Consider the following 18,346-nt stretch of genomic DNA (forward strand, 5'->3'; position numbering starts at 1 on the left):
AGGGCATCGTCGCGATTTCCACGAACACTCTCAGGATTCTCGCTCTCGAGAAGCTGGGAGCGGTGTTCAATCAGATCAGTTTCCCTCTCGAGTATACACCCCGTCAATTCGCGATCCACTCGGATTCGGCGCATCTTATAATCATCGAAACGGAACACAACGCGTACACGGAGGAAACCAAGCAACAGAGGAGGTTGCAGATGGCCGAGGAGATGCAAGAAGCCGCGGGTGCGGAAGAAGCTGCCGTCGCGAGGGAGTTGGCGGAAGCTTTCCTGTCCGAGGAACCGAACGAAGCCGTATTCGGTGCGCCGAGAGCTGGCCCAGGCTTGTGGGCATCTTTGATCAGAATAATAGCGCCTACCACAGGACAGACTTTTGAGATTCATCGGTTGGAGCAAAACTATGCCGCTTACTGGTAAAAATATCAATGATACTCGAACATCCTGTCGATGAACTTGCGTCGTATTAACATTCTCCCGTAATTCATGTTACAGCTTGAGTCTCGTAAAGTTCATGAATCAGGGCGATCAGCTGTTCCTCATCGTAGGCGTGGCGAAGGATTTCCAGCTGAATCCAAGAGTCAGCACCGGTGGTTTCCTCTACACGTACAAGTAAGCAGATCGTTCCCATGATTTTTGTAAACGTAAAATGTTAGAAAATCTGTATGATGACAAAAATACACGATCAACTGAAATACGATAAAGATGCCACTCCTGCAGTACTGATATTTTCATTAAAGTTAAAATTGGAAATTATGAGAGAAGAACGAATACGAAAAAATGGATCTTTGTTTCTGGTTTCAGAGTGAACGCGGAGTGTACCAGTCTGGAGCTAGTGCACAAAACTATTTTGGACGAGGTACCTTTGGCTATTTGCCCGTATCAGGGAAGGGTGTTGATCGGTGTTGGCAGGATGCTACGATTGTACGACATGGGCAAGAAGAAACTTCTGCGAAAGTGCGAGAACAAGCACATTCCTAACGCCGTCGTTTCCATCAACGCTATCGGGCAAAGGATTTACGTGAGCGACGTTCAGGAATCCGTTTACGCTGTCAGATACAAACGTCAAGAGAACCAGCTCATAGTCTTCGCCGACGACACGCATCCGAGGTGGATAACGACGACGTGTGTACTCGATTACGATACCGTCGCTACTGCCGATAAATTTGGAAATATTGCCGTTGTAAGTACAATAAACGACTAAGAAAAGAAGGTTTTATGTAGCTTGATAAGTGATTTATATCTAATGTTTGTCGACAGATTCGTTTGGCGAGTGGAATCAATGACGACGTGGACGAAGATCCGACTGGTAACAAAGCTTTATGGGACCGAGGTTTGTTAAACGGCGCCAGCCAAAAGGCTGACACGGCCGCTTGTTTCCACGTCGGCGAGACGGTAATGTCTTTGCAAAAGGCCACCCTTATTCCTGGCGGCTCGGAGAGCTTGGTCTACACGACGTTGAGCGGAACCGTTGGCGTTCTCGTCCCGTTTACGAGCCACGAGGATCACGACTTCTTCCAACACTTGGAGATGCACATGCGATCGGAACATCCACCCCTATGCGGCAGGGATCACTTGTCCTTCAGGTCGTACTATTATCCTGTGAAAAACGTGATCGACGGGGACCTCTGCGAGCAGTTCAACTCTATCGAGCCGGCGAAACAGAAGAGCATATCGGGCGATCTCGAGCGTACGCCGTCCGAGGTATCGAAGAAGCTCGAGGATGTTCGTACACGATACGCCTTCTAACTTTATCTATTTATTAAACTGGACGATTTTTGCATTCCGTTTCTAAGAAGGTTTGGCTTCATTTTCATAACAGTGATTTCGCATTAATTAAATTCAACTGGATGTTGTTTATTTCATTGATTTGTGAGAAATATGAAGTGATTGTATAGGAAACTGGTACCACCGTATAATAAGTAGGACGTACGTTTCACGCGATGTTCCGATGTTAAGGAGTCGCAAAATGAAATCTATTACATTAAACAAGTTATTTTTAACGAGAGGGATTATTTCTAAATCGTCGTGACGTCTCGTCGTATTCAAGAAGATGGTGTAACTATCAATTAAGGTACATTTGATGGAATCTTTAATTTTACGAATTCCGGATGAAGCTTTGAGAAAGAGTGATCATCGATAAAATACAGTTACTGTGTAACACAGGTCTGCGACAGAATTGAAGTTCTCAGTGGTTTTCAAGTTCTCGTCTAATTTCTTTCGTACTCGCTGAAGAATATTAACGTGCAATTTTTTTTAGTTCGCCCTTGTTACAGTTTACTAAGGAGAAGAGTTAAAAGCGAGCTGCGGCGTGTAAAAAAAGAAAAAAATAGAAAACTCTTCGTCGACCTATTTCACCATTATAAATACAGCATGCTCGTTAAAGACTGAACATACCGAACGAACCGTTTCCTCAGTTAAAAGACAATAAAATCGTCTTGGTCATTTTCCGTGTTTTAATCGTTCGAGGGATATCGGACTCTCCAAGTATTAATTTTAATTTCAAACAAAATATTCATTATTAATGAATCACTGATTACATATTCGTCGTCGTGACTTGATAACATTTTTTATTTTTTCTAGAATTATATTTATATTGCAATGAGTGTATATGCTTGTAAACTAAAGAGACGTAGAGAAAAAGGCAGAGAGAGGATGAGAGAGAGAGAGAGAGAGAGAGAGAATAAAATTCCCGAAAAGAGAAAATGCTGAATGCATATACAGGCCTTCGATACATTATTATCCCTCTCTTCGCTGGCAATTCCAAGAGTTCTCTTTTCTCTCGCAACCCGCTATCATCGTGCAATGTGGATCTCTTTCGACCTACAATTCGTCACCAATAAGCGGTCAACGGTGTAGGTAGGCAGTCGGCATTTTTCTCTCTGTGAGCTGCGAAGCGCGAGCTTAATTCGCGTGCCGAAGCGTATCGAGGGTAGAACGCAACGTTATTACCCCCGCTTGACCTTCAAACAGATAACTAGGCTACGCAGCTCGGATGCATCGTAAAGGAAAGGATTTAAAAAACCCCGACTCGATCGTAAAACGCTGGTATTGCTATTCATCGGTCCGTGCATTTCGAGACCTATCCCTTTGATCATTTTCTGGTAACGCGAGAGATGTTCTCGCAACAGCAAGGCCTGAAAATCATTTCCGCGGATTGAAAAGAAGAAAAGAGAAAGCTTAATCCATTAGGGGAGATTAAAACAACTCTCTTCCTCGCGAGATCAAAGCGTGATTTAATGGACCGGTCTGGATTTCGTTGATAGATTCCCGCGAGTCGAGCAAAAATTTTATTCCCAGCCGCACTAACTTTCGCACAGTGGCGAGGGATGACATTCATTAGCCGGGAACAAACTTGTTCGAGCCAACGATGAAACAATGCGGTCTCACGGCTAGGATTTATTCGTCGAAGGGTATCAAGACCGTCGATTACGTCAGTGCGGGAGGTTTAGGGTGTCGAAACGGTTGGTGGAAAAAGGAACGAAAGAGGAGAGAACGGGGGCCGATCGATGGATTGAGGCGCCAGGTCCTGAGCTCAGCCCCGTTTCGTGCCGTCACCCTTTACCCCCGTTCCCGTCTCCGTTCCCCGTGTACGTGCCCTGCAGCAAACCCGCCCTCCGGGCTTCGCTCCTCGCCACAATCCGTGCTCTGCTCTGTGCAGTTGCGCATCAACCTCTTTACCGCTTGCACCTGCATTCGGTCACTGGACTTTTCCGGCTCCGTGCAAACGGTTCCTTCTCTTCCACCGACTCGGGACCGCGGCACGCACACGAGCACACGCGAATTCTCACCCGGTGCGCGTTTCAAAGATCAAAGGGAGACGGGAACGAAACGCTTCTTCCTCAGTCGTGGACATTTTCTACCATTCGAAACTAATCGTGTTTCGATGTTGTCAATCGACAGTGTCACTCGTCGGTTTAATCATGTCGGTTGTCATCATTATCACCAGGAATCGCGGTCTCGCCAAGCTTGAATCAGTTCCCGGGTACCGTGTGAAACTTTGATTCCGTGCCATCGATTCAGGCCTTGCTATTGTGATGTTCGTTTCACCGACAGATGATTATGGTAAATAATTCATTGCATTACGTATATCTATGAAAAGTGTGACTGTTTTAAATGTCAATTATTTAACAACCGGTACAGCTGAATTTTAATAGAGAACGGCAACGTTTCGTGCTGCTCTTAGATTTGAAATTCATTAATTCATTCGTGTCGTATTTCGACGGCGACAAAGTCGTACGCCTTTTCAAGTTTCTTTACTTACGCGAAACGATTCGGTGCAAGAGTGAATCGCGGACTAGCACACCGAATTGAATATGCATGAGAGACATCCGACGAGACTTTGTCATCCGAAATTTCAACAGAGATTTCATCTAAAATTCATCGCAACTCGTTACCAACGACAAGAATACGTTTGCTATCCAATACGAGCAGCAGAGCGTATTCTTTTTTGTTCTCGTGAAACGCTATGTAGAAAATCACGAGCAACGATCGCAGAGATAAGTGGCACGAAATAGTTGACGCGCGATGTGCTTATCGTGTAAATAGCATGTATAGAGGTGATCGAGCGATGTATCTGGAGAATCGAAAACACATTGTTCACCGGGTGCACTTTTCCCTGTCGATGCCGGCAAAGTATTTAATTTAACGTGTTCACCTACTTCGGTGAATGGCCCTTTCCCTCTTCTCCCGGAACACTGTCCGTATGGTAATACAATTGCTCGTTACAATGTCGAAAACTAGGTTGAAAGTACTTCAAATTTATCAATCGCTTACTCGAAACGCGGTGTCTACAATTTAATCGAGTAGAGATAATATCGATTATTTATTTGTTCCACCGTTTAAGAGTGAAACAGTAATTTACGCTGTCCCCTCTTTAGCTTAAGCGTCCTGATTAATGTTTTCTTACGTTACTATAGAGAACGTCATGAGATACAGCTAACGAAGCCATTCGTGTGCAACGTAGGATATTTTTTATTTGAAATCACGTTTGCTTCTGATGTTTCATTTGACGAACGTCTATCGAAAAGAGGCTTCACTTTCGTATCGATTAAGGATGTATTGGCTATATAGTCAATCCCAAAAGTTTATGCACTTTAGAAACGCATTTTTTAAAAAGAAATCAGACGTCGGAAGAACATTGTTAATAATAAACAACAAAAAAAAATTTTCGATTTTTCCGAGATTTTTCCAAGGGGTACCCCTTCAATTTCTTCCAAATTTTCGTTTTTGGCCAATAATTCCCAAACCGTTGGATATACGGAAAAATTGCGTATGACCTTTCTTGTAGAGGACGACGAGATGTACAATTTCCATGTAAAAATTTTTCGCTAGCGTCTATAGTTAACGACTAATTTGCAAAAAACTGTTTTTTCGTTTTTCGTCAATAACTCGTTAAATATTAATGCTAGCGAAAAAATTTTATACAGAAATTGTAAATCTCGTCGTCCTCTACAAGAAAGGTCATATGCAATTTTCCCGTATCTCCAAGGGTTTAGGAGTTATCGAGGAAAAACGAAATTTTTTTCCAAAAGTTCGCCGTTTCGACGGTGGGATGGTCGGATTTTGTCAACATCAATAAAATGCCATATAATCATATGTAACTCGTTAAATATCGAAGTTAGAAGGAAAACAACTTTTATTTGAAGCATTTTTCGCAATTTTGATTACATTTGACAGTCATTTACATAAACGTTTGTATAACGAAAAGAAACAACACGTCGCGGGTATTACTTTTTCAGGAGATAGCTGATGCCGGTGGTGGTTATAAACGATTCCTCGTTCTGTTGTTACTTTTGCACGGACGCACGGAAGTGGTCTTAGCCGGTGATTGCGGTCTAGCCGAATTAACTTGCCGGGATGGGCATTGTGTACCGATTGACGCGTATTGCAACGGATGGGATGATTGCGGCGATAACAGCGACGAACCGCCGATGTGCACGCCCTGCAATCGTACCTATCACGGACGCGAAGGGCGCACCTACAAATTGGATCTTCCGAGACCGTCGGAGGAGCGCCTGCCGTTCCTCTGTCATCTGACGTTCACCGCTGCTGGCCAGGGGTACGGGGAGCTGGTGCAGCTCCTCTGGGACGCTTTTAGCGTCGGCAGAGTCGATCCCACGGACAGCTTCGTCACTAGCTGCCCCGAAGGATCGTTGCAGCTCGCCGAACTGGGGAGGCACTTCACCGGTGGTTCCTGGTGCGGAGTCGGCGAAGGGAAGGCTACGTACTACAGCGAGACCAGCACCGTGACAGCCTCCATACGCTTGTTCCACGCGCCTTCCAGCATCCCCTTCGAGTTTCATCTGAGATACAGATTCGTCTCGCGCAACGAAGCCGTCGCCAGACTGGGGAAACCCGAAGTTCCCATCGAGAGAGGTTCCCCGGTACCGGGTACTTATTGCTCGAGGAACTTTTACGAATGCCACTTGAAGCAGTGCAGGCTGCAGAGCCCGAACTATCCCGGGGAATATCCGAGAAACGCGAGCTGCCTGATCACCATAAGGCAGAAGGAAGTGCCCACCTGCAAGCACGCAATGATTTCCGTCAAGTCCAGTCCCACTGGCCCGGCGGGAGTTAATACGGCCAACAGTACTTTGAGCGTGTGGCACGATTGTCCACCGGAGAAGGACCGACTGATCTTTCGCGACGGCGTCAGACCGGAAGACCAGATTCTACTGATTTATTGCGGCGGCCCTTTGCCCAGAATCACTGCCAGGGGTCCGACGATGCAGGTCGAATTTCGAAGTTCCCCGATAGCAATTCCCCTCGGCGCATCCGCGTTGAGGATCGAGCTGGAGATCCAAGTGGTCTACGTCGACTCCGACGGTCTCGATTACGCCAAGGGCTCTTCGGACTGCCACTTCTTCGTGAACAGTACCAATAAGAGGAGCGGCGTTTTGAGGGCACCGCTTCACGCAGTGCCACCGAACTCCAGTTGCACGTGGAACATCAAAGGATCCGCCGGAGACAGGGTGTGGATCTACTTCTCCTCGTACTCGCAGAGGGATTTGACGGGCAGCGTCGAGAACAACGCCAGTTCTCAAAACCAGGCGGACGTCCCTTGCGCGGTGAAGTTGATCTTCTGGGACGGTACTCCGACCACAGGAGCCGCGATGGCTACTCTCTGCGATGACACGCCAAAGTTATGCGCGCACGCGGCGTTACGGAACAACACTAGAAGCACCAGACCCTGCACCGAGGACGAGAGTTACATTACCGTGACTCCGTCCTTAACGTTGCGCATGGAAACCTTGCTGGGCACCTCTCTTCACACCGTTAATTTTAATGTAAGTTCTTGTCATCACTTCTTATCGAATCGTAAACAAGCTGATTAATTGATAAGGAACAATCTTAGGCGCAGTACGAATTCATCTCGACGACCCAAGTCGGGGAGCCGTGGGACGCTGGCGTTTGCAGCAGAATTTGGCGCAAAGTTCGAAGCGGCGAGGTATTCTCGCCGCGCGACGTTCGCCTCTTCGGACGCGGTGGGTCCACGAGGCTGGACTGCAGATATCGCATCGAGGCTGGGGCGGACGAGCGAGTACGATTGACGTTGCACAACGTCAGCTTAGGAGAATCGACTCTCTGTACCAGCGAACCGGACCCGCATACCGGGCGACCGCGTTGCGTACAGGAAGTCGGCTCCAGAGAGGCTCGTTTAGTCCTGTACGAAGCTCCCTGGAAGGACGTGAGACTTCAAAGGGCTTGCTTATGCGATAACACGTCGAACCTTCCGCTGACGCACATCTCCTCGGGCAGAGCTCTGGAGCTCACTTTCCTGGTCGACCAACAGGCCCCGCACGAAGACTTCCAAACCCTGTTCTTTTACGCGAGCTTCGAACTCGTCCGGGCTCCCGAGTGTCCCAGAAAACAGAGAGTTCGTGGAGAAGGTAATCGTTCCGTTTTACGTTTCCGTCTGTACGTCCCTCATACGCGATGATACTTGCTCGACAGGTGGCGAACTGCGATTCGTAGCTCCTCCTTTGTCAAGACCGGACATTTATTGCGAAGGTCTTCCATGGCTGGTGGAGGCTCGTGAGAACAGATCTCTGTTCGTGTTAATTTGGGGCTGGTTCCTCCCCCTCGAGCCACCTCCCGTAACGGAAATGACGGAGCAAGCCAAGTGCCCCACGACCAACAGAATCCTCCTCTACTCCGGTTGGCCGCCGAAACTTCTAAAGGTGGTCTGCCCGGCGGAACCAGGCGCGAGAGAATACACCGTTCACGTATTTTCTGAAGAGTGGCTGGGTGGAAGCGGGGAAGGCAAATGGCCAGGTCCTCCGCGGCCTCCGGCGCTCCTGCTAGACTTCGTGGCAAGGGAATCGGGACAGGCCGCCGCTTCCTGGTTAGAGATCTCCAAGAGCAGATCCGCGTTACGGCGGCAGTTGCGGCTACCGGAGCGGGGAATCGAGAACGAGACCCTGAGTAACGGAGACTGCCCTCACAAGTGCCCCGAATTGAGCGCCTGCATCGCTGCGTCGCTGTGGTGCGATGGCCGGGCTCATTGCCCGTCCGGGCACGACGAGGCGAACTGCGACAATGGCGCGAAACTACTTGGACTACTGCCATCGGAAATGTGGCTCGTGCTGGCCGGCGTCTCCGGAATCATCGCTGCCTTCGCGTGCTTCTTCGCTGTCCTTATTAGCAGGTAACGAAGACCGTCCGCGGCTCGTCTCGATCAGAAAACTGGCAGAAAGCGGAGAAAGAGTTTCTTTTGATTTCAGATCAAAAGCGCGCACAAAGAGACTTCATTACAAGGGTACAAAGAAAAGCAATAGACCGAGACGGGCACCGACGGAAGAGACATTGTTAGGAGCGGCATCCTGACAACAGCAGCCCGGTTTCGTGGAGTACATCCACGTGGACCGGGAGACAACCGTCTAGCAATATTTCTCTGTGCTTTACCGTCCACTAACTTAACGCTACTCCCAACTCCCAGGTATGCTAAAGCGAGGAGAACGGTTCTCTTTTTATTTCTTTCTTTCTTTACCTTGCCATATCTCTTGTGACTTTCATGTTTAAATTTATGGTTTCTCATGAGATTAAAATAGCCACGGGTAATCAGTAGGTTCTCTATAATTATTCTCACGATTTATACGAGGTAGATCAAACAGTTAGTTGTACGAACGTTTAGATTAACGTTTCACGTATTCATTCATAGTGTATGATAGCTAACACTAACGACTAAAACTCATTGCTGCGGTTTTATCGAACGCTCTCCATTCTTGGGATGAAAAGTAACACGCGGTTCAGTTACGATAGCGTTTTATAAACCGGAGAGATGCTGCAGCCGATTAATATTAATATGCAGAAATGAATATAATTTGAATACAAGTATATCACGCGTATTGCTCAAAAAGTAAATGATTACTGCCAAAAAGGAAAATAATATTTTCAGTTCGTTTAGCGCGTACCACATGATTAGCAGCAAAGTAAAAAAATGTACTCGGCACAGATCAACCGTTTCGTACTGTTTTAACATAAACGAAAGGAGGAGTTTCGTGGTTCAAAATTAATCATACATTCTACGAACAATGCCAAAGATTAATTTCAAACGTGTTCAACGACCTTTAAACATATTTTTGTGACTACTTCGGATATATTTAACGGTAACAAAGAATTATAATAATGACGCGCAGTTAAAGACACTTATTTAAGATCTTATTGAATTTACCGAACGGGGGGACTCTCGATGTTGATATTGTTGATATCTTTTATTTTTGTTTCGCTCTAAATACGGAGACTGTAAAGTACTACACTTATAAGGGAACAATTGTGTAGGTGAAGTTCCAGCGCACAAGAGATTGTGAAGAAAATAAAGGGAATGACAAAATGACAAAAAAAATTAGCTGAGACTTACGGTACGATACGCTAATCTCTATAGAACACAGTGATCGTGTACTAATGACATAAAGACCCTAATTAAAACTGCAATCTTTATCGAGACGTTTAGGGTGCAGGCTGAAGGACCAAAAAGGTCTCAATAAAGATGACCGTAGCTATTTCGATTGGGGCTATTATCACTAGTACAGGTCCACTGTCCAGTGTTCTATACAGATCAGTGGTACAATATTATATAACAGTTTTCACTTTATTCTGATTAATATTTCGTTGAAGAGTAATGATCGAACAGTGATCAGTTTGCAACGATCCATACACAGAGTAGCAAATTATATTCTTATTAATCAATTGAAACGAAGAAAATATACATGGCCGGTGTGAATAAAAAATATGAAATGGATCATAGAATATTTCTGGGTGTGTTCTAAATGGAAGATCAATCGAGAATCATAAAATCGCTGTTATACAATATTTAGTACTATAGTTGATAGTTGCACTCTTACGAGGTAAGGTTAAAAATAGCTGTGACACGAGGAAAAAGTTGGAGGGTAACGATAACGATATAATTTACTATTACATATATATATATATAAAGCACTCGATAATGTTAAGACGTTGTTATTAAAGTATAATTGTTGTTACGACACAAACAACTGATACGTGTGTGTATCAATTATTTGACTAAACTGAACGAAGACAAGCGATGCGAGCTCGCCTACATCGATTCGTGATCGCATTCGTCGTCGTCGTCGTCGTCGTATATTTTAAATGGAAAATCGAAACATTAGGTGGACGAATTACAATCCAAAGAAAATGAGTAAATCAAACATAGTTTTTAATTCAACTATATAACTGTAGATATTGAGGTTACGAATCGTCGGTTAAGGGATTAACGATTAAGCACCACTCTCTAAGGACTGAAAGTAAATTGCAAGCGATGCATTGATTAAGTAAGAAAAGAGAAGCGAAGAAAAGGCAAAAGGGGAGATTGCGTAACGTATAAGTGCTGTTGAGAGTAACGTTAATGTATCGTGTATCTAGAGGTTAGGAAATGTAAAACACGAATTAGAGCCGGAGTAGGTGAAGTAACATACATGGATTCTGTATCACGCGCAGGACTGATTCCTTGCAAAGCTGATTATTCTTCGTTTCTATCTAAAGGACAGCGAGAATTCTAAAAACGAAATTCTAACAAATATTTTACTGTTATAAGTCGTTCGTTTCCAATTGTAATTGCAAGGGATTGAAATGCGAGAAGCGTGTTCCGATACCAAAGATACACACCTCTACGTACTTTAAGAGAACTGACTGTATGCGTGTATCATGGTCCGCTAAAAGTATTCCCAATTCCGAGTCTGATTTGATATTCGTAAGAGGAGTTTGAACAATTCCGTTGTCTGATCGTTTCGTTGATCGATCTGTGATCTTCGTTTCTGTAAATAACTTAATGATCTCTCGTTTGTTACAGGCTGTGTTACTTTAAAATATATGTACGTCTGTGTTTGGATATAATCCGAGTATGTAGTATCGGTTCGCGTAGACCATGTAACATAGAGTTGAATGTAAGTAGCGAGAATTAGAGAAACTTTAATGAGGGAGTCCGACGACTAACGATCGCCTCCTTCAGACTATTCTAATCCAGATAACGATTTAGAGTTTTGAGAGGAATACATTTTATGAAGAGGAAAAGAGTACCTATAATTATATATACTAGGCTCTACTTTAGTAACGAATTTACTTAAAGAGGAAGAGTAAAAAAAATCTAAATATTATATATACACTCATAGAATATATATATACATATAGTTTAAGATTTACTTGTATGTATTCGGATGATTGTACGTACGCATCCGTTTAACGTTTGTAGAACGAAGGAAACGAAAATCGAATCTGTCGTTTAAAGGGGGGGTTCGCTCTCGTGGAAAATACATAGAGTACAGAACTTATTGCCTTTTACGTACGTAAGTGTGACATCGGGAGTCACGTGTAATTTCACCTAACAATAAGAAGAAGTAAAGGGGAACGTATGTACCTATTCCATTATGTACGTTTTAAACGCGGCGGCGTTGGGCGTACGTAGATTTTTACTTTGCTCGCTCGTTTAGTTCTCACGATCAACAGAATCCATCGGTTGGAACTAAGTACGCACCGTGATGAATGGCACGATGGTGAACGTTTGCCCAGCGCCGGTTGCAACCGTAGAAATAGGTAGATGCCAAAGAGTATTACGTAGAAATAATTATAATTTCACGAGTTCTCAACGACTTCCTCCTCCGCTCTTCTTCCTTGTTTAGAAGTCTCCCCAACTTGTTTCGAAGTCTTCCTGATCATACATAAATGATATAGTACATATATACGTACTTTAAGTTCTGTCACTGCCTCGATAAATAAGTCAGAGAAACAGGATAGGGTGAAATCATTCTGAATCGCTGCCCTTCGTTTAAACAGAAAATTCATTTGCATGCGGATACACTTATATTTCAACAAACAGTTTTTCCGCCGTTCACAATTATCGTTTGGACAGGTTCAAGGGGAATCTTTCGTATCCCTCGAACGGAGACATACACAGAAGACACGTACACACACATTTGTATCGATACTTTGAATTTGAAATAAATGCGAGAAATTCAAAGTATTCATCGTACTGTTCGTTTTGCACCGAGGTGCCGTGTATTTTGTACATTTCATTTAACATTTTTACAGAGCACTCCGTACTGTTACGTCCTCGGAGGAGTCCCTTCTGCTTAGATCCACGCTTCTGTGTTTCCTGTGTTTTGAACAAGCCGCCTCCGCTTGCTCTCGAAGAGACTCGGCCATCTGCGTGCCCATGTTTTTCACCATTTGCGAGAATATTCCCGTCGACTCGTTCCGCAGCAAGTCGTAAGGACAACCAAACTCCTGTTTCGACAGACGAAACTTTAACACCGAAATGACTGACGCTACCGTTCTACGTACCACTATTCGGCCAGCATCCATTACTATGATTCTGTCGCTATCGATGATGGTATGCAAACGATGAGCGATCGTGATAACTGTGCAGTCATCGAATCTCGTTCTTATGGTGCTCTGGATCAGTTCATCCGTGCTGGAAACAAGAAATTTAACGAGACACGTTTCACAGATACACTGCAACTTGTTAAATAACAGTTGAACGTTTCGCTTACTGCGAGTCGATGTTAGCCGTTGCTTCGTCCAGGACCAGTATTCGGTTGTTCTTTAGAACCGCCCTAGCTAAGCATATCAACTGTCTCTGGCCAATACTCAAGTTACTTCCGCTTTGCAGCACCTTCTGATCCAGCACGATCTCGTTCAGCTCGACTTGCCGAAGGCTGTCCCAAAGCGCCGCGTCCTCGTACTCGTTGAACGGATCCAAATTGGAGCGCAACGATTCGGAGAAGAGGAACGGCTGCTGGGGAATTATCGATATCCGCGAACGTAGTTCGTGCAATCCGATCGTTTTGGTGTTCACATCATCGATCTTGATCTCTCCCTCCAAGCCGTCGTCGAACAACCGGAAGAGAGCCGATATCAGGGACGATTTTCCAGCTCCCGTTCTACCCACTACGCCCACCTTCCAGCCTGGCTCTAACGTTACGTTCAAGTTCTACGGAAACGAAGAACCAATTCGAACCTTCTCCCGAAAACAATTTAAGTATTTATTACCTTTAACACAGGAGGCTCGTTTGCCTCATACGTCATGCTAACGTTCTTCAGGCTCAACTGTCCCTTCTTCGGCCAGTCGGCTGGCGGAGGATTGTTGCTGGTCCAGGGGGCCTCCTTAGGCAGATCGGTATACTGCAGCATTCTCTCCACGGACGTTATGTGAGCGAGCACTTCGCCGCTCTGCTTCACTCCGTGTTGTAGAGTGCCGACTATGATCAACGCTTGCGATATGGCTAGACCGACGTTACCTCCGAGCGTGTTCTCTGCAGAACCGTTGCTGAGTGAAACTTCAAATCGACAAGAATGCATTCACCGAACACTTACCGTTGTACGTCAGGATGAAGGAGAAGCAGAGGAAGAGGAGGAACAGAACCACGGCTATGTCCAGGTACAAACCGAAGACGACGGGTGTGACTATCGTCATGTACCATGCGCCGGTGTGAACATCTTGCAAATCGTCAAACTGATCCTTTAAGAGCGTCATCGTTTCTGCACCGCTGCTCCTGATGGTCACCAGTCCGTTCAGCGTCGCGTTCACATGAGAGAACACCGGGCTCTTCGCTGAAAACGTTTGCTTCGATCAATCTCAAGGTCTGTCGCAGATTGAAGCTCAGAACGCTCACCTACACCCTCGAGCCGCTTTATGCTATGCGTAGTCCTTATGAAGACGACCCTCATAACGAAGAAATAAGCGAGAAGCACGCTCAACGGTATCAGCATCCAAACGTTCATTACTACTATCATTATCAGGACGCCTACTATTACCATGAATATCTGGACGGTCTCTAGAATCACTTTAGGCAACAATTCGTCCACCGCGCCCACGTCCTTCGAGAATCTGTTTAAAATTCTACCTGCGTAAACAGACAACGATAAAATTTTCATACCGTTGCGTATGGGAAATTCGAACGGAGGTATCTGTAAGTACCAGAAGGATTTTTATGGTAGAACGACATCGTGGTTCGGAGTATATTGGTGAACATAGAATGGTGAAGATTCTTCGTGGCGTTCAAACAGATCTTCATGAAGAACATGTTCCTAGCGGAGACGCCTATGATACAAGCGAGGATGCAAAATCCGTATACGTACAAGCCGTTGGATTTGCTTATCAGTCCGTGTTGATCCAAGCTGAACACGTTGGACAGAAACGTGCCGTTCAATATGTAAGAAGCATACTGAGGCTTGTAGGATCGTGTATTGTTGTCCAAGGTGCTTCGGATTATCTCTAGGTTAGTCCAGTAGGAAAGCCAATAATCGTTACCACTCGTCGCTGTTTGAGACACGACAATTACGACCAGCAAGAGGAAGAGTATAAAGGTAGAGCCGCCGAATTGAAAGTATTTTTGGTAGACTTTGTACGAAAGGCCACCCTGTCCCATCGCTTCCTCGTTCTCCGGGGCTAACGCGTTGTTCTCGTAATTATATGAAGCCTACGAACCACTCATTTTTGTCATTCGTTTCAGAAACTCGCTAAAAACGTTTGGTATTATATTAATTACCACGCTGCTGGAGGTGGACTTTATCGAGGCTCTCCCGAGACTTTTCCTACTCAGTCTCTTTTCGTTCTCGGCTTCTACGCACTCGCTCGCCCTCTTCGCTTCCGTCGACGATTTTATACGGTCCATCATCTCTACGAAGTCCTCTTCAGACCTGGACAATTCGTCGTAGGTTCCTCTCATCTTTATTACACCCTTCAGACGACAATAGAATAATTTTTAACAGACGAACTTGAAAGAAGCGAGCGTCGATCGATTTACCTGATCCACGACAACGATTTGGTCGGTATCTTTAACGAACTGCAGCTGATGAGTGACCATGATTCTTGTCCTGTCCCGGAGATAATTCTTGATGCACTTGTTGAAAAGGTGTTTAGCAACCCGGGGATCGACGGCGCTCAACGGGTCATCGAAAAGGTATATGTCCGCCTGTCTATACACGGCTCGTGCCAGATTAACACGAGCCCTTTGTCCCCCGGACAATGAAGAGCCTCCTTCTCCCGCGTGGCTCATATCCCCATACGGGAACTGTTGAAAGTCCCTGATCAAGGCGCACGCCCTCGTTACCTGTAACGAGCGTCCCCATCCTCGATTCAATTCGTACGAAAGAGGAAGATTTCACTCTATTCGGTCGAAACTTACAGCCATATATCTGTCCTTGTCGTACGGCTGTCCGAACAGGATATTTTCCCTGATGGTCCCGGAGAACAGCCAAGCCTCTTGACTGGCATACGAGATTCTCAGATTCGACGGGTCTATCGTGCAGCCCAAATCGTTCCGTTTGAACTGCAGACTCCCGGCACCTACGGGAAGTTCGTTCAGTAGGAGCTGCAAGATCGAGGATTTCCCGGAGCCCACTGGTCCCACCAGAACACACAGTTCTCCGCTGCGAATCGTCATCGACATGTTGCACAAAGTCGGCGGCAACTGGCCCGGTATCCAATTAGCCGACACGCGTTGCAGCTCTATCGAAACCGGCGTGTACTTCTCGTTGCATTCCAACTTGGAGCCTTCATTGCCGTTCGTCATTCTGATCGACTCCACGTTCTCCTTCTCAATTTTCTTCTTCTTGAACTTCAACACTCCGTTCTGACGAGCTTTATCGGACACTGGCTCCACGTTAAATTTTTCTTCTAGCAACAGAAAGGCCTAAGAGAAATTTCTCGTTCAGCGTAGAAATAAAAATATACGAACGGAGTCGTTCGTTGTAAGTGACTGTCAAACAACCTGTATTCGTTCGATGGACACCAACGTTTCTCCGAGCAACAGGAGAGCCTGTGGGAAAAAGAGTGTGGCCGTCAGTTGGATCATCTCGAAGTAAGTGGCCAGCATGAAGGTCAGTTCTGCCCTTGGCTTGTTCCCCAGCAGAATGAAGGATAGAATGGTCAAGAAGAGGACCACGCGAGTCGTGAACACCACGAACGACAAATACAGTGCGCGCATATATAACGAGTATCCTATATTCCTTATCTCGGAAGAACGTATAAACGTGAGGATCTTCTGAAACGGTTTCTCCCAAGCGTACATCTTGATCACCTGAGATCGCCATCGATTAAAACTGATCATTAAGAGGTTTACTAAAAGTAACAACGAGGTTCAATCCGGTTACCTGTATACCGCTTATAAGCTCGTTCATGAATTGCACTCTCCTGTCAGTCGACGAGGCGATCATCCCTCTCAGTGTGTGGGCCAGCGAGATGAACACGGCGTTTGTCGGCAACGTCATCAACAGGAGCACCGAGACACCGATTAAGCTTGCGACGCCCACCTTCTGATACGTGACCGCGAGGATAATGATAATCTGAAAATGGGAATCGATGCGAAATAACAAATGTCAACGAAGATGAACGTATCCTTTCACGTTACCTGAATCGGAGTGATCCAAACGAAATTGAGATAAAAGCACAACTCGTCGAACCGGCTGACGTCGTTGCTCAGTAGATTCACCACCTGGCCAGCGCTGACTTTGAAAAATGCTGCTCTGCTAAGTCTCAAAATCTACAACATAGAGAACAGTGTGAAAATAAAACCGAGGTATCGTATTTAATATTATCGTCTTGTAATATTATGTCTCATCGTTCTGTTAACTTTAATTTCAAACTACAGGTACTATCAGTAACTCTGAAGGACAGTTTTAATTAAAACACGGAATATGTAATCGTCGAATAAATTACGTAAATTACGAGCGTCCTTTCGAGTAATCGCTTAGCTGACACTGATTAAACTGGTACTGAAATACATTAGACACGTACTTTCCTATAAATTAATGAGCAACAAGCGACCCGTAATCTCATGCCCGTTTGCTGCGATCTCATGTCACAATGGTGCATCACGAAAATGACTAACAACTCGCAGATGATCAGGTAAGCGGCGTAACATAAAACCTCCGACTGCGATATCTGCTTCGTGTCATCGTTGGTGTTGAAGTATTTGATCACCGCGGACGACATCAGGGGAATGATAACTCCCAGACAGGCGTATTGAAAGCACGAAAGAATTCCCGTGATTAAATAATCCTTCCAGAATGCCCGCAGCAAGGCTCTCTCCAAACGGGGCTTCTCGCCTTTCTTCTCCCAATCTTCTTGGTGGCCCATTTCTTTCTGCTTCTGCTTCCATTTTCGTATCTCGTCTTCCCATTTTCTGCAACGAGTTAAACAATTAATCTTTTTTATTGGACGTCATCGGACGCATATGCATCGGGAAGAGTTCATTCAATAGGCGTAGAAACCGTTTCTTATTCTTTTATTTTCCGTATTTAGTTATTCAAAGCTTCTACGAAAAACATGATTAGGAAATTTTGAACTCATGCTGACGAACGGTTTAAAATGTTAATCACTTCGTCCCGTAATTAGATAAAAAACAATTTACATACATTTTATACGGTCTAAACAATTAACTATCGGTGATGCTTACTCTTCCAAAGTATCCGACAATTTCTTAGATCCGTCCACGGTCAAGGGTTGATAGAGATCTGACAACGTGAGGTCTCTCTTCGCGCCTTTTGTAAATATCTCTCTCGACCATCTAAAATCAAACGTAGAACGCACCAGCGTGTCACGAGTAATGAGAATTTTGTCAAATACCGCAGTACGTACCCGAAACACAATCGATTAAAAATATTTGCATCTTCTTGCGGAATTTGCCTCGTGTACGAAAATTTAGTCTCCATCTCTTTGTTAAAAAATGGGCAATCAACGAAGAGCCTGTCTCCTTCGAAGGTGCACTTACCTGACTATTATCGGCGGCCGCTGCAAAGTATATTTATACCGATAGACTGATAAATTCTGCATGGTAAATAGCGTTGAACCTTGACAATTTGTGCCGCATAGAATGTTGTCATCGTGG

The 18,346-nt window shown here is 45.2% G+C and overlaps 3 protein-coding genes and 1 long non-coding RNA gene across 4 annotated transcripts; 3 read left to right on the top strand and 1 right to left on the bottom strand.

The window, feature by feature from the left end:
- Positions 1 to 6: 6 nt before the first annotated feature.
- On the top strand, positions 7 to 2,444 carry Sf3b3 (splicing factor 3B subunit 3). The gene is made up of 4 exons (XM_018034977.2): positions 7 to 415; positions 495 to 611; positions 804 to 1,182; positions 1,260 to 2,444. Exons 1-4 carry the CDS (start codon positions 201 to 203, stop codon positions 1,746 to 1,748), a joined length of 1,200 nt encoding a protein of 399 aa, XP_017890466.1. The 5' UTR covers positions 7 to 200; the 3' UTR covers positions 1,749 to 2,444.
- A 99-nt stretch (positions 2,445 to 2,543) lies between these two features.
- Positions 2,544 to 12,477, top strand: LOC108631273 (uncharacterized). The gene is made up of 5 exons (XM_018035093.2): positions 2,544 to 4,064; positions 5,741 to 7,288; positions 7,357 to 7,891; positions 7,956 to 8,649; positions 8,726 to 12,477. Exons 1-5 carry the CDS (start codon positions 4,056 to 4,058, stop codon positions 8,826 to 8,828), a joined length of 2,889 nt encoding a protein of 962 aa, XP_017890582.1. The 5' UTR covers positions 2,544 to 4,055; the 3' UTR covers positions 8,829 to 12,477.
- Positions 12,478 to 12,484: 7 nt separating this feature from the next.
- LOC108631272 (multidrug resistance-associated protein 4) lies at positions 12,485 to 18,242 on the bottom strand. The gene is made up of 16 exons (XM_018035092.2): positions 18,097 to 18,242; positions 17,915 to 18,025; positions 17,254 to 17,641; positions 16,868 to 16,999; positions 16,611 to 16,802; positions 16,229 to 16,537; positions 15,644 to 16,150; positions 15,263 to 15,568; positions 15,005 to 15,196; positions 14,434 to 14,935; positions 14,129 to 14,359; positions 13,830 to 14,066; positions 13,506 to 13,768; positions 13,007 to 13,446; positions 12,798 to 12,927; positions 12,485 to 12,740 (listed from the first exon to the last, which is right to left on the bottom strand). Exons 1-16 carry the CDS (start codon positions 18,168 to 18,170, stop codon positions 12,540 to 12,542), a joined length of 4,215 nt encoding a protein of 1,404 aa, XP_017890581.1. The 5' UTR covers positions 18,171 to 18,242; the 3' UTR covers positions 12,485 to 12,539.
- Positions 16,741 to 17,191, top strand: LOC113465108 (uncharacterized). The gene is made up of 2 exons (XR_003389932.1): positions 16,741 to 17,035; positions 17,108 to 17,191. It is a non-coding gene; the product is annotated as an uncharacterized LOC113465108 (long non-coding RNA).
- Positions 18,243 to 18,346: the final 104 nt, after the last annotated feature.

Source organism: Ceratina calcarata, unplaced genomic scaffold (assembly GCF_001652005.2).
Source record: "Ceratina calcarata isolate Rehan_Ccalc_2016 unplaced genomic scaffold, ASM165200v1 scaffold86.2, whole genome shotgun sequence".
Lineage (NCBI taxonomy): Eukaryota > Metazoa > Arthropoda > Insecta > Hymenoptera > Apidae > Ceratina > Ceratina calcarata.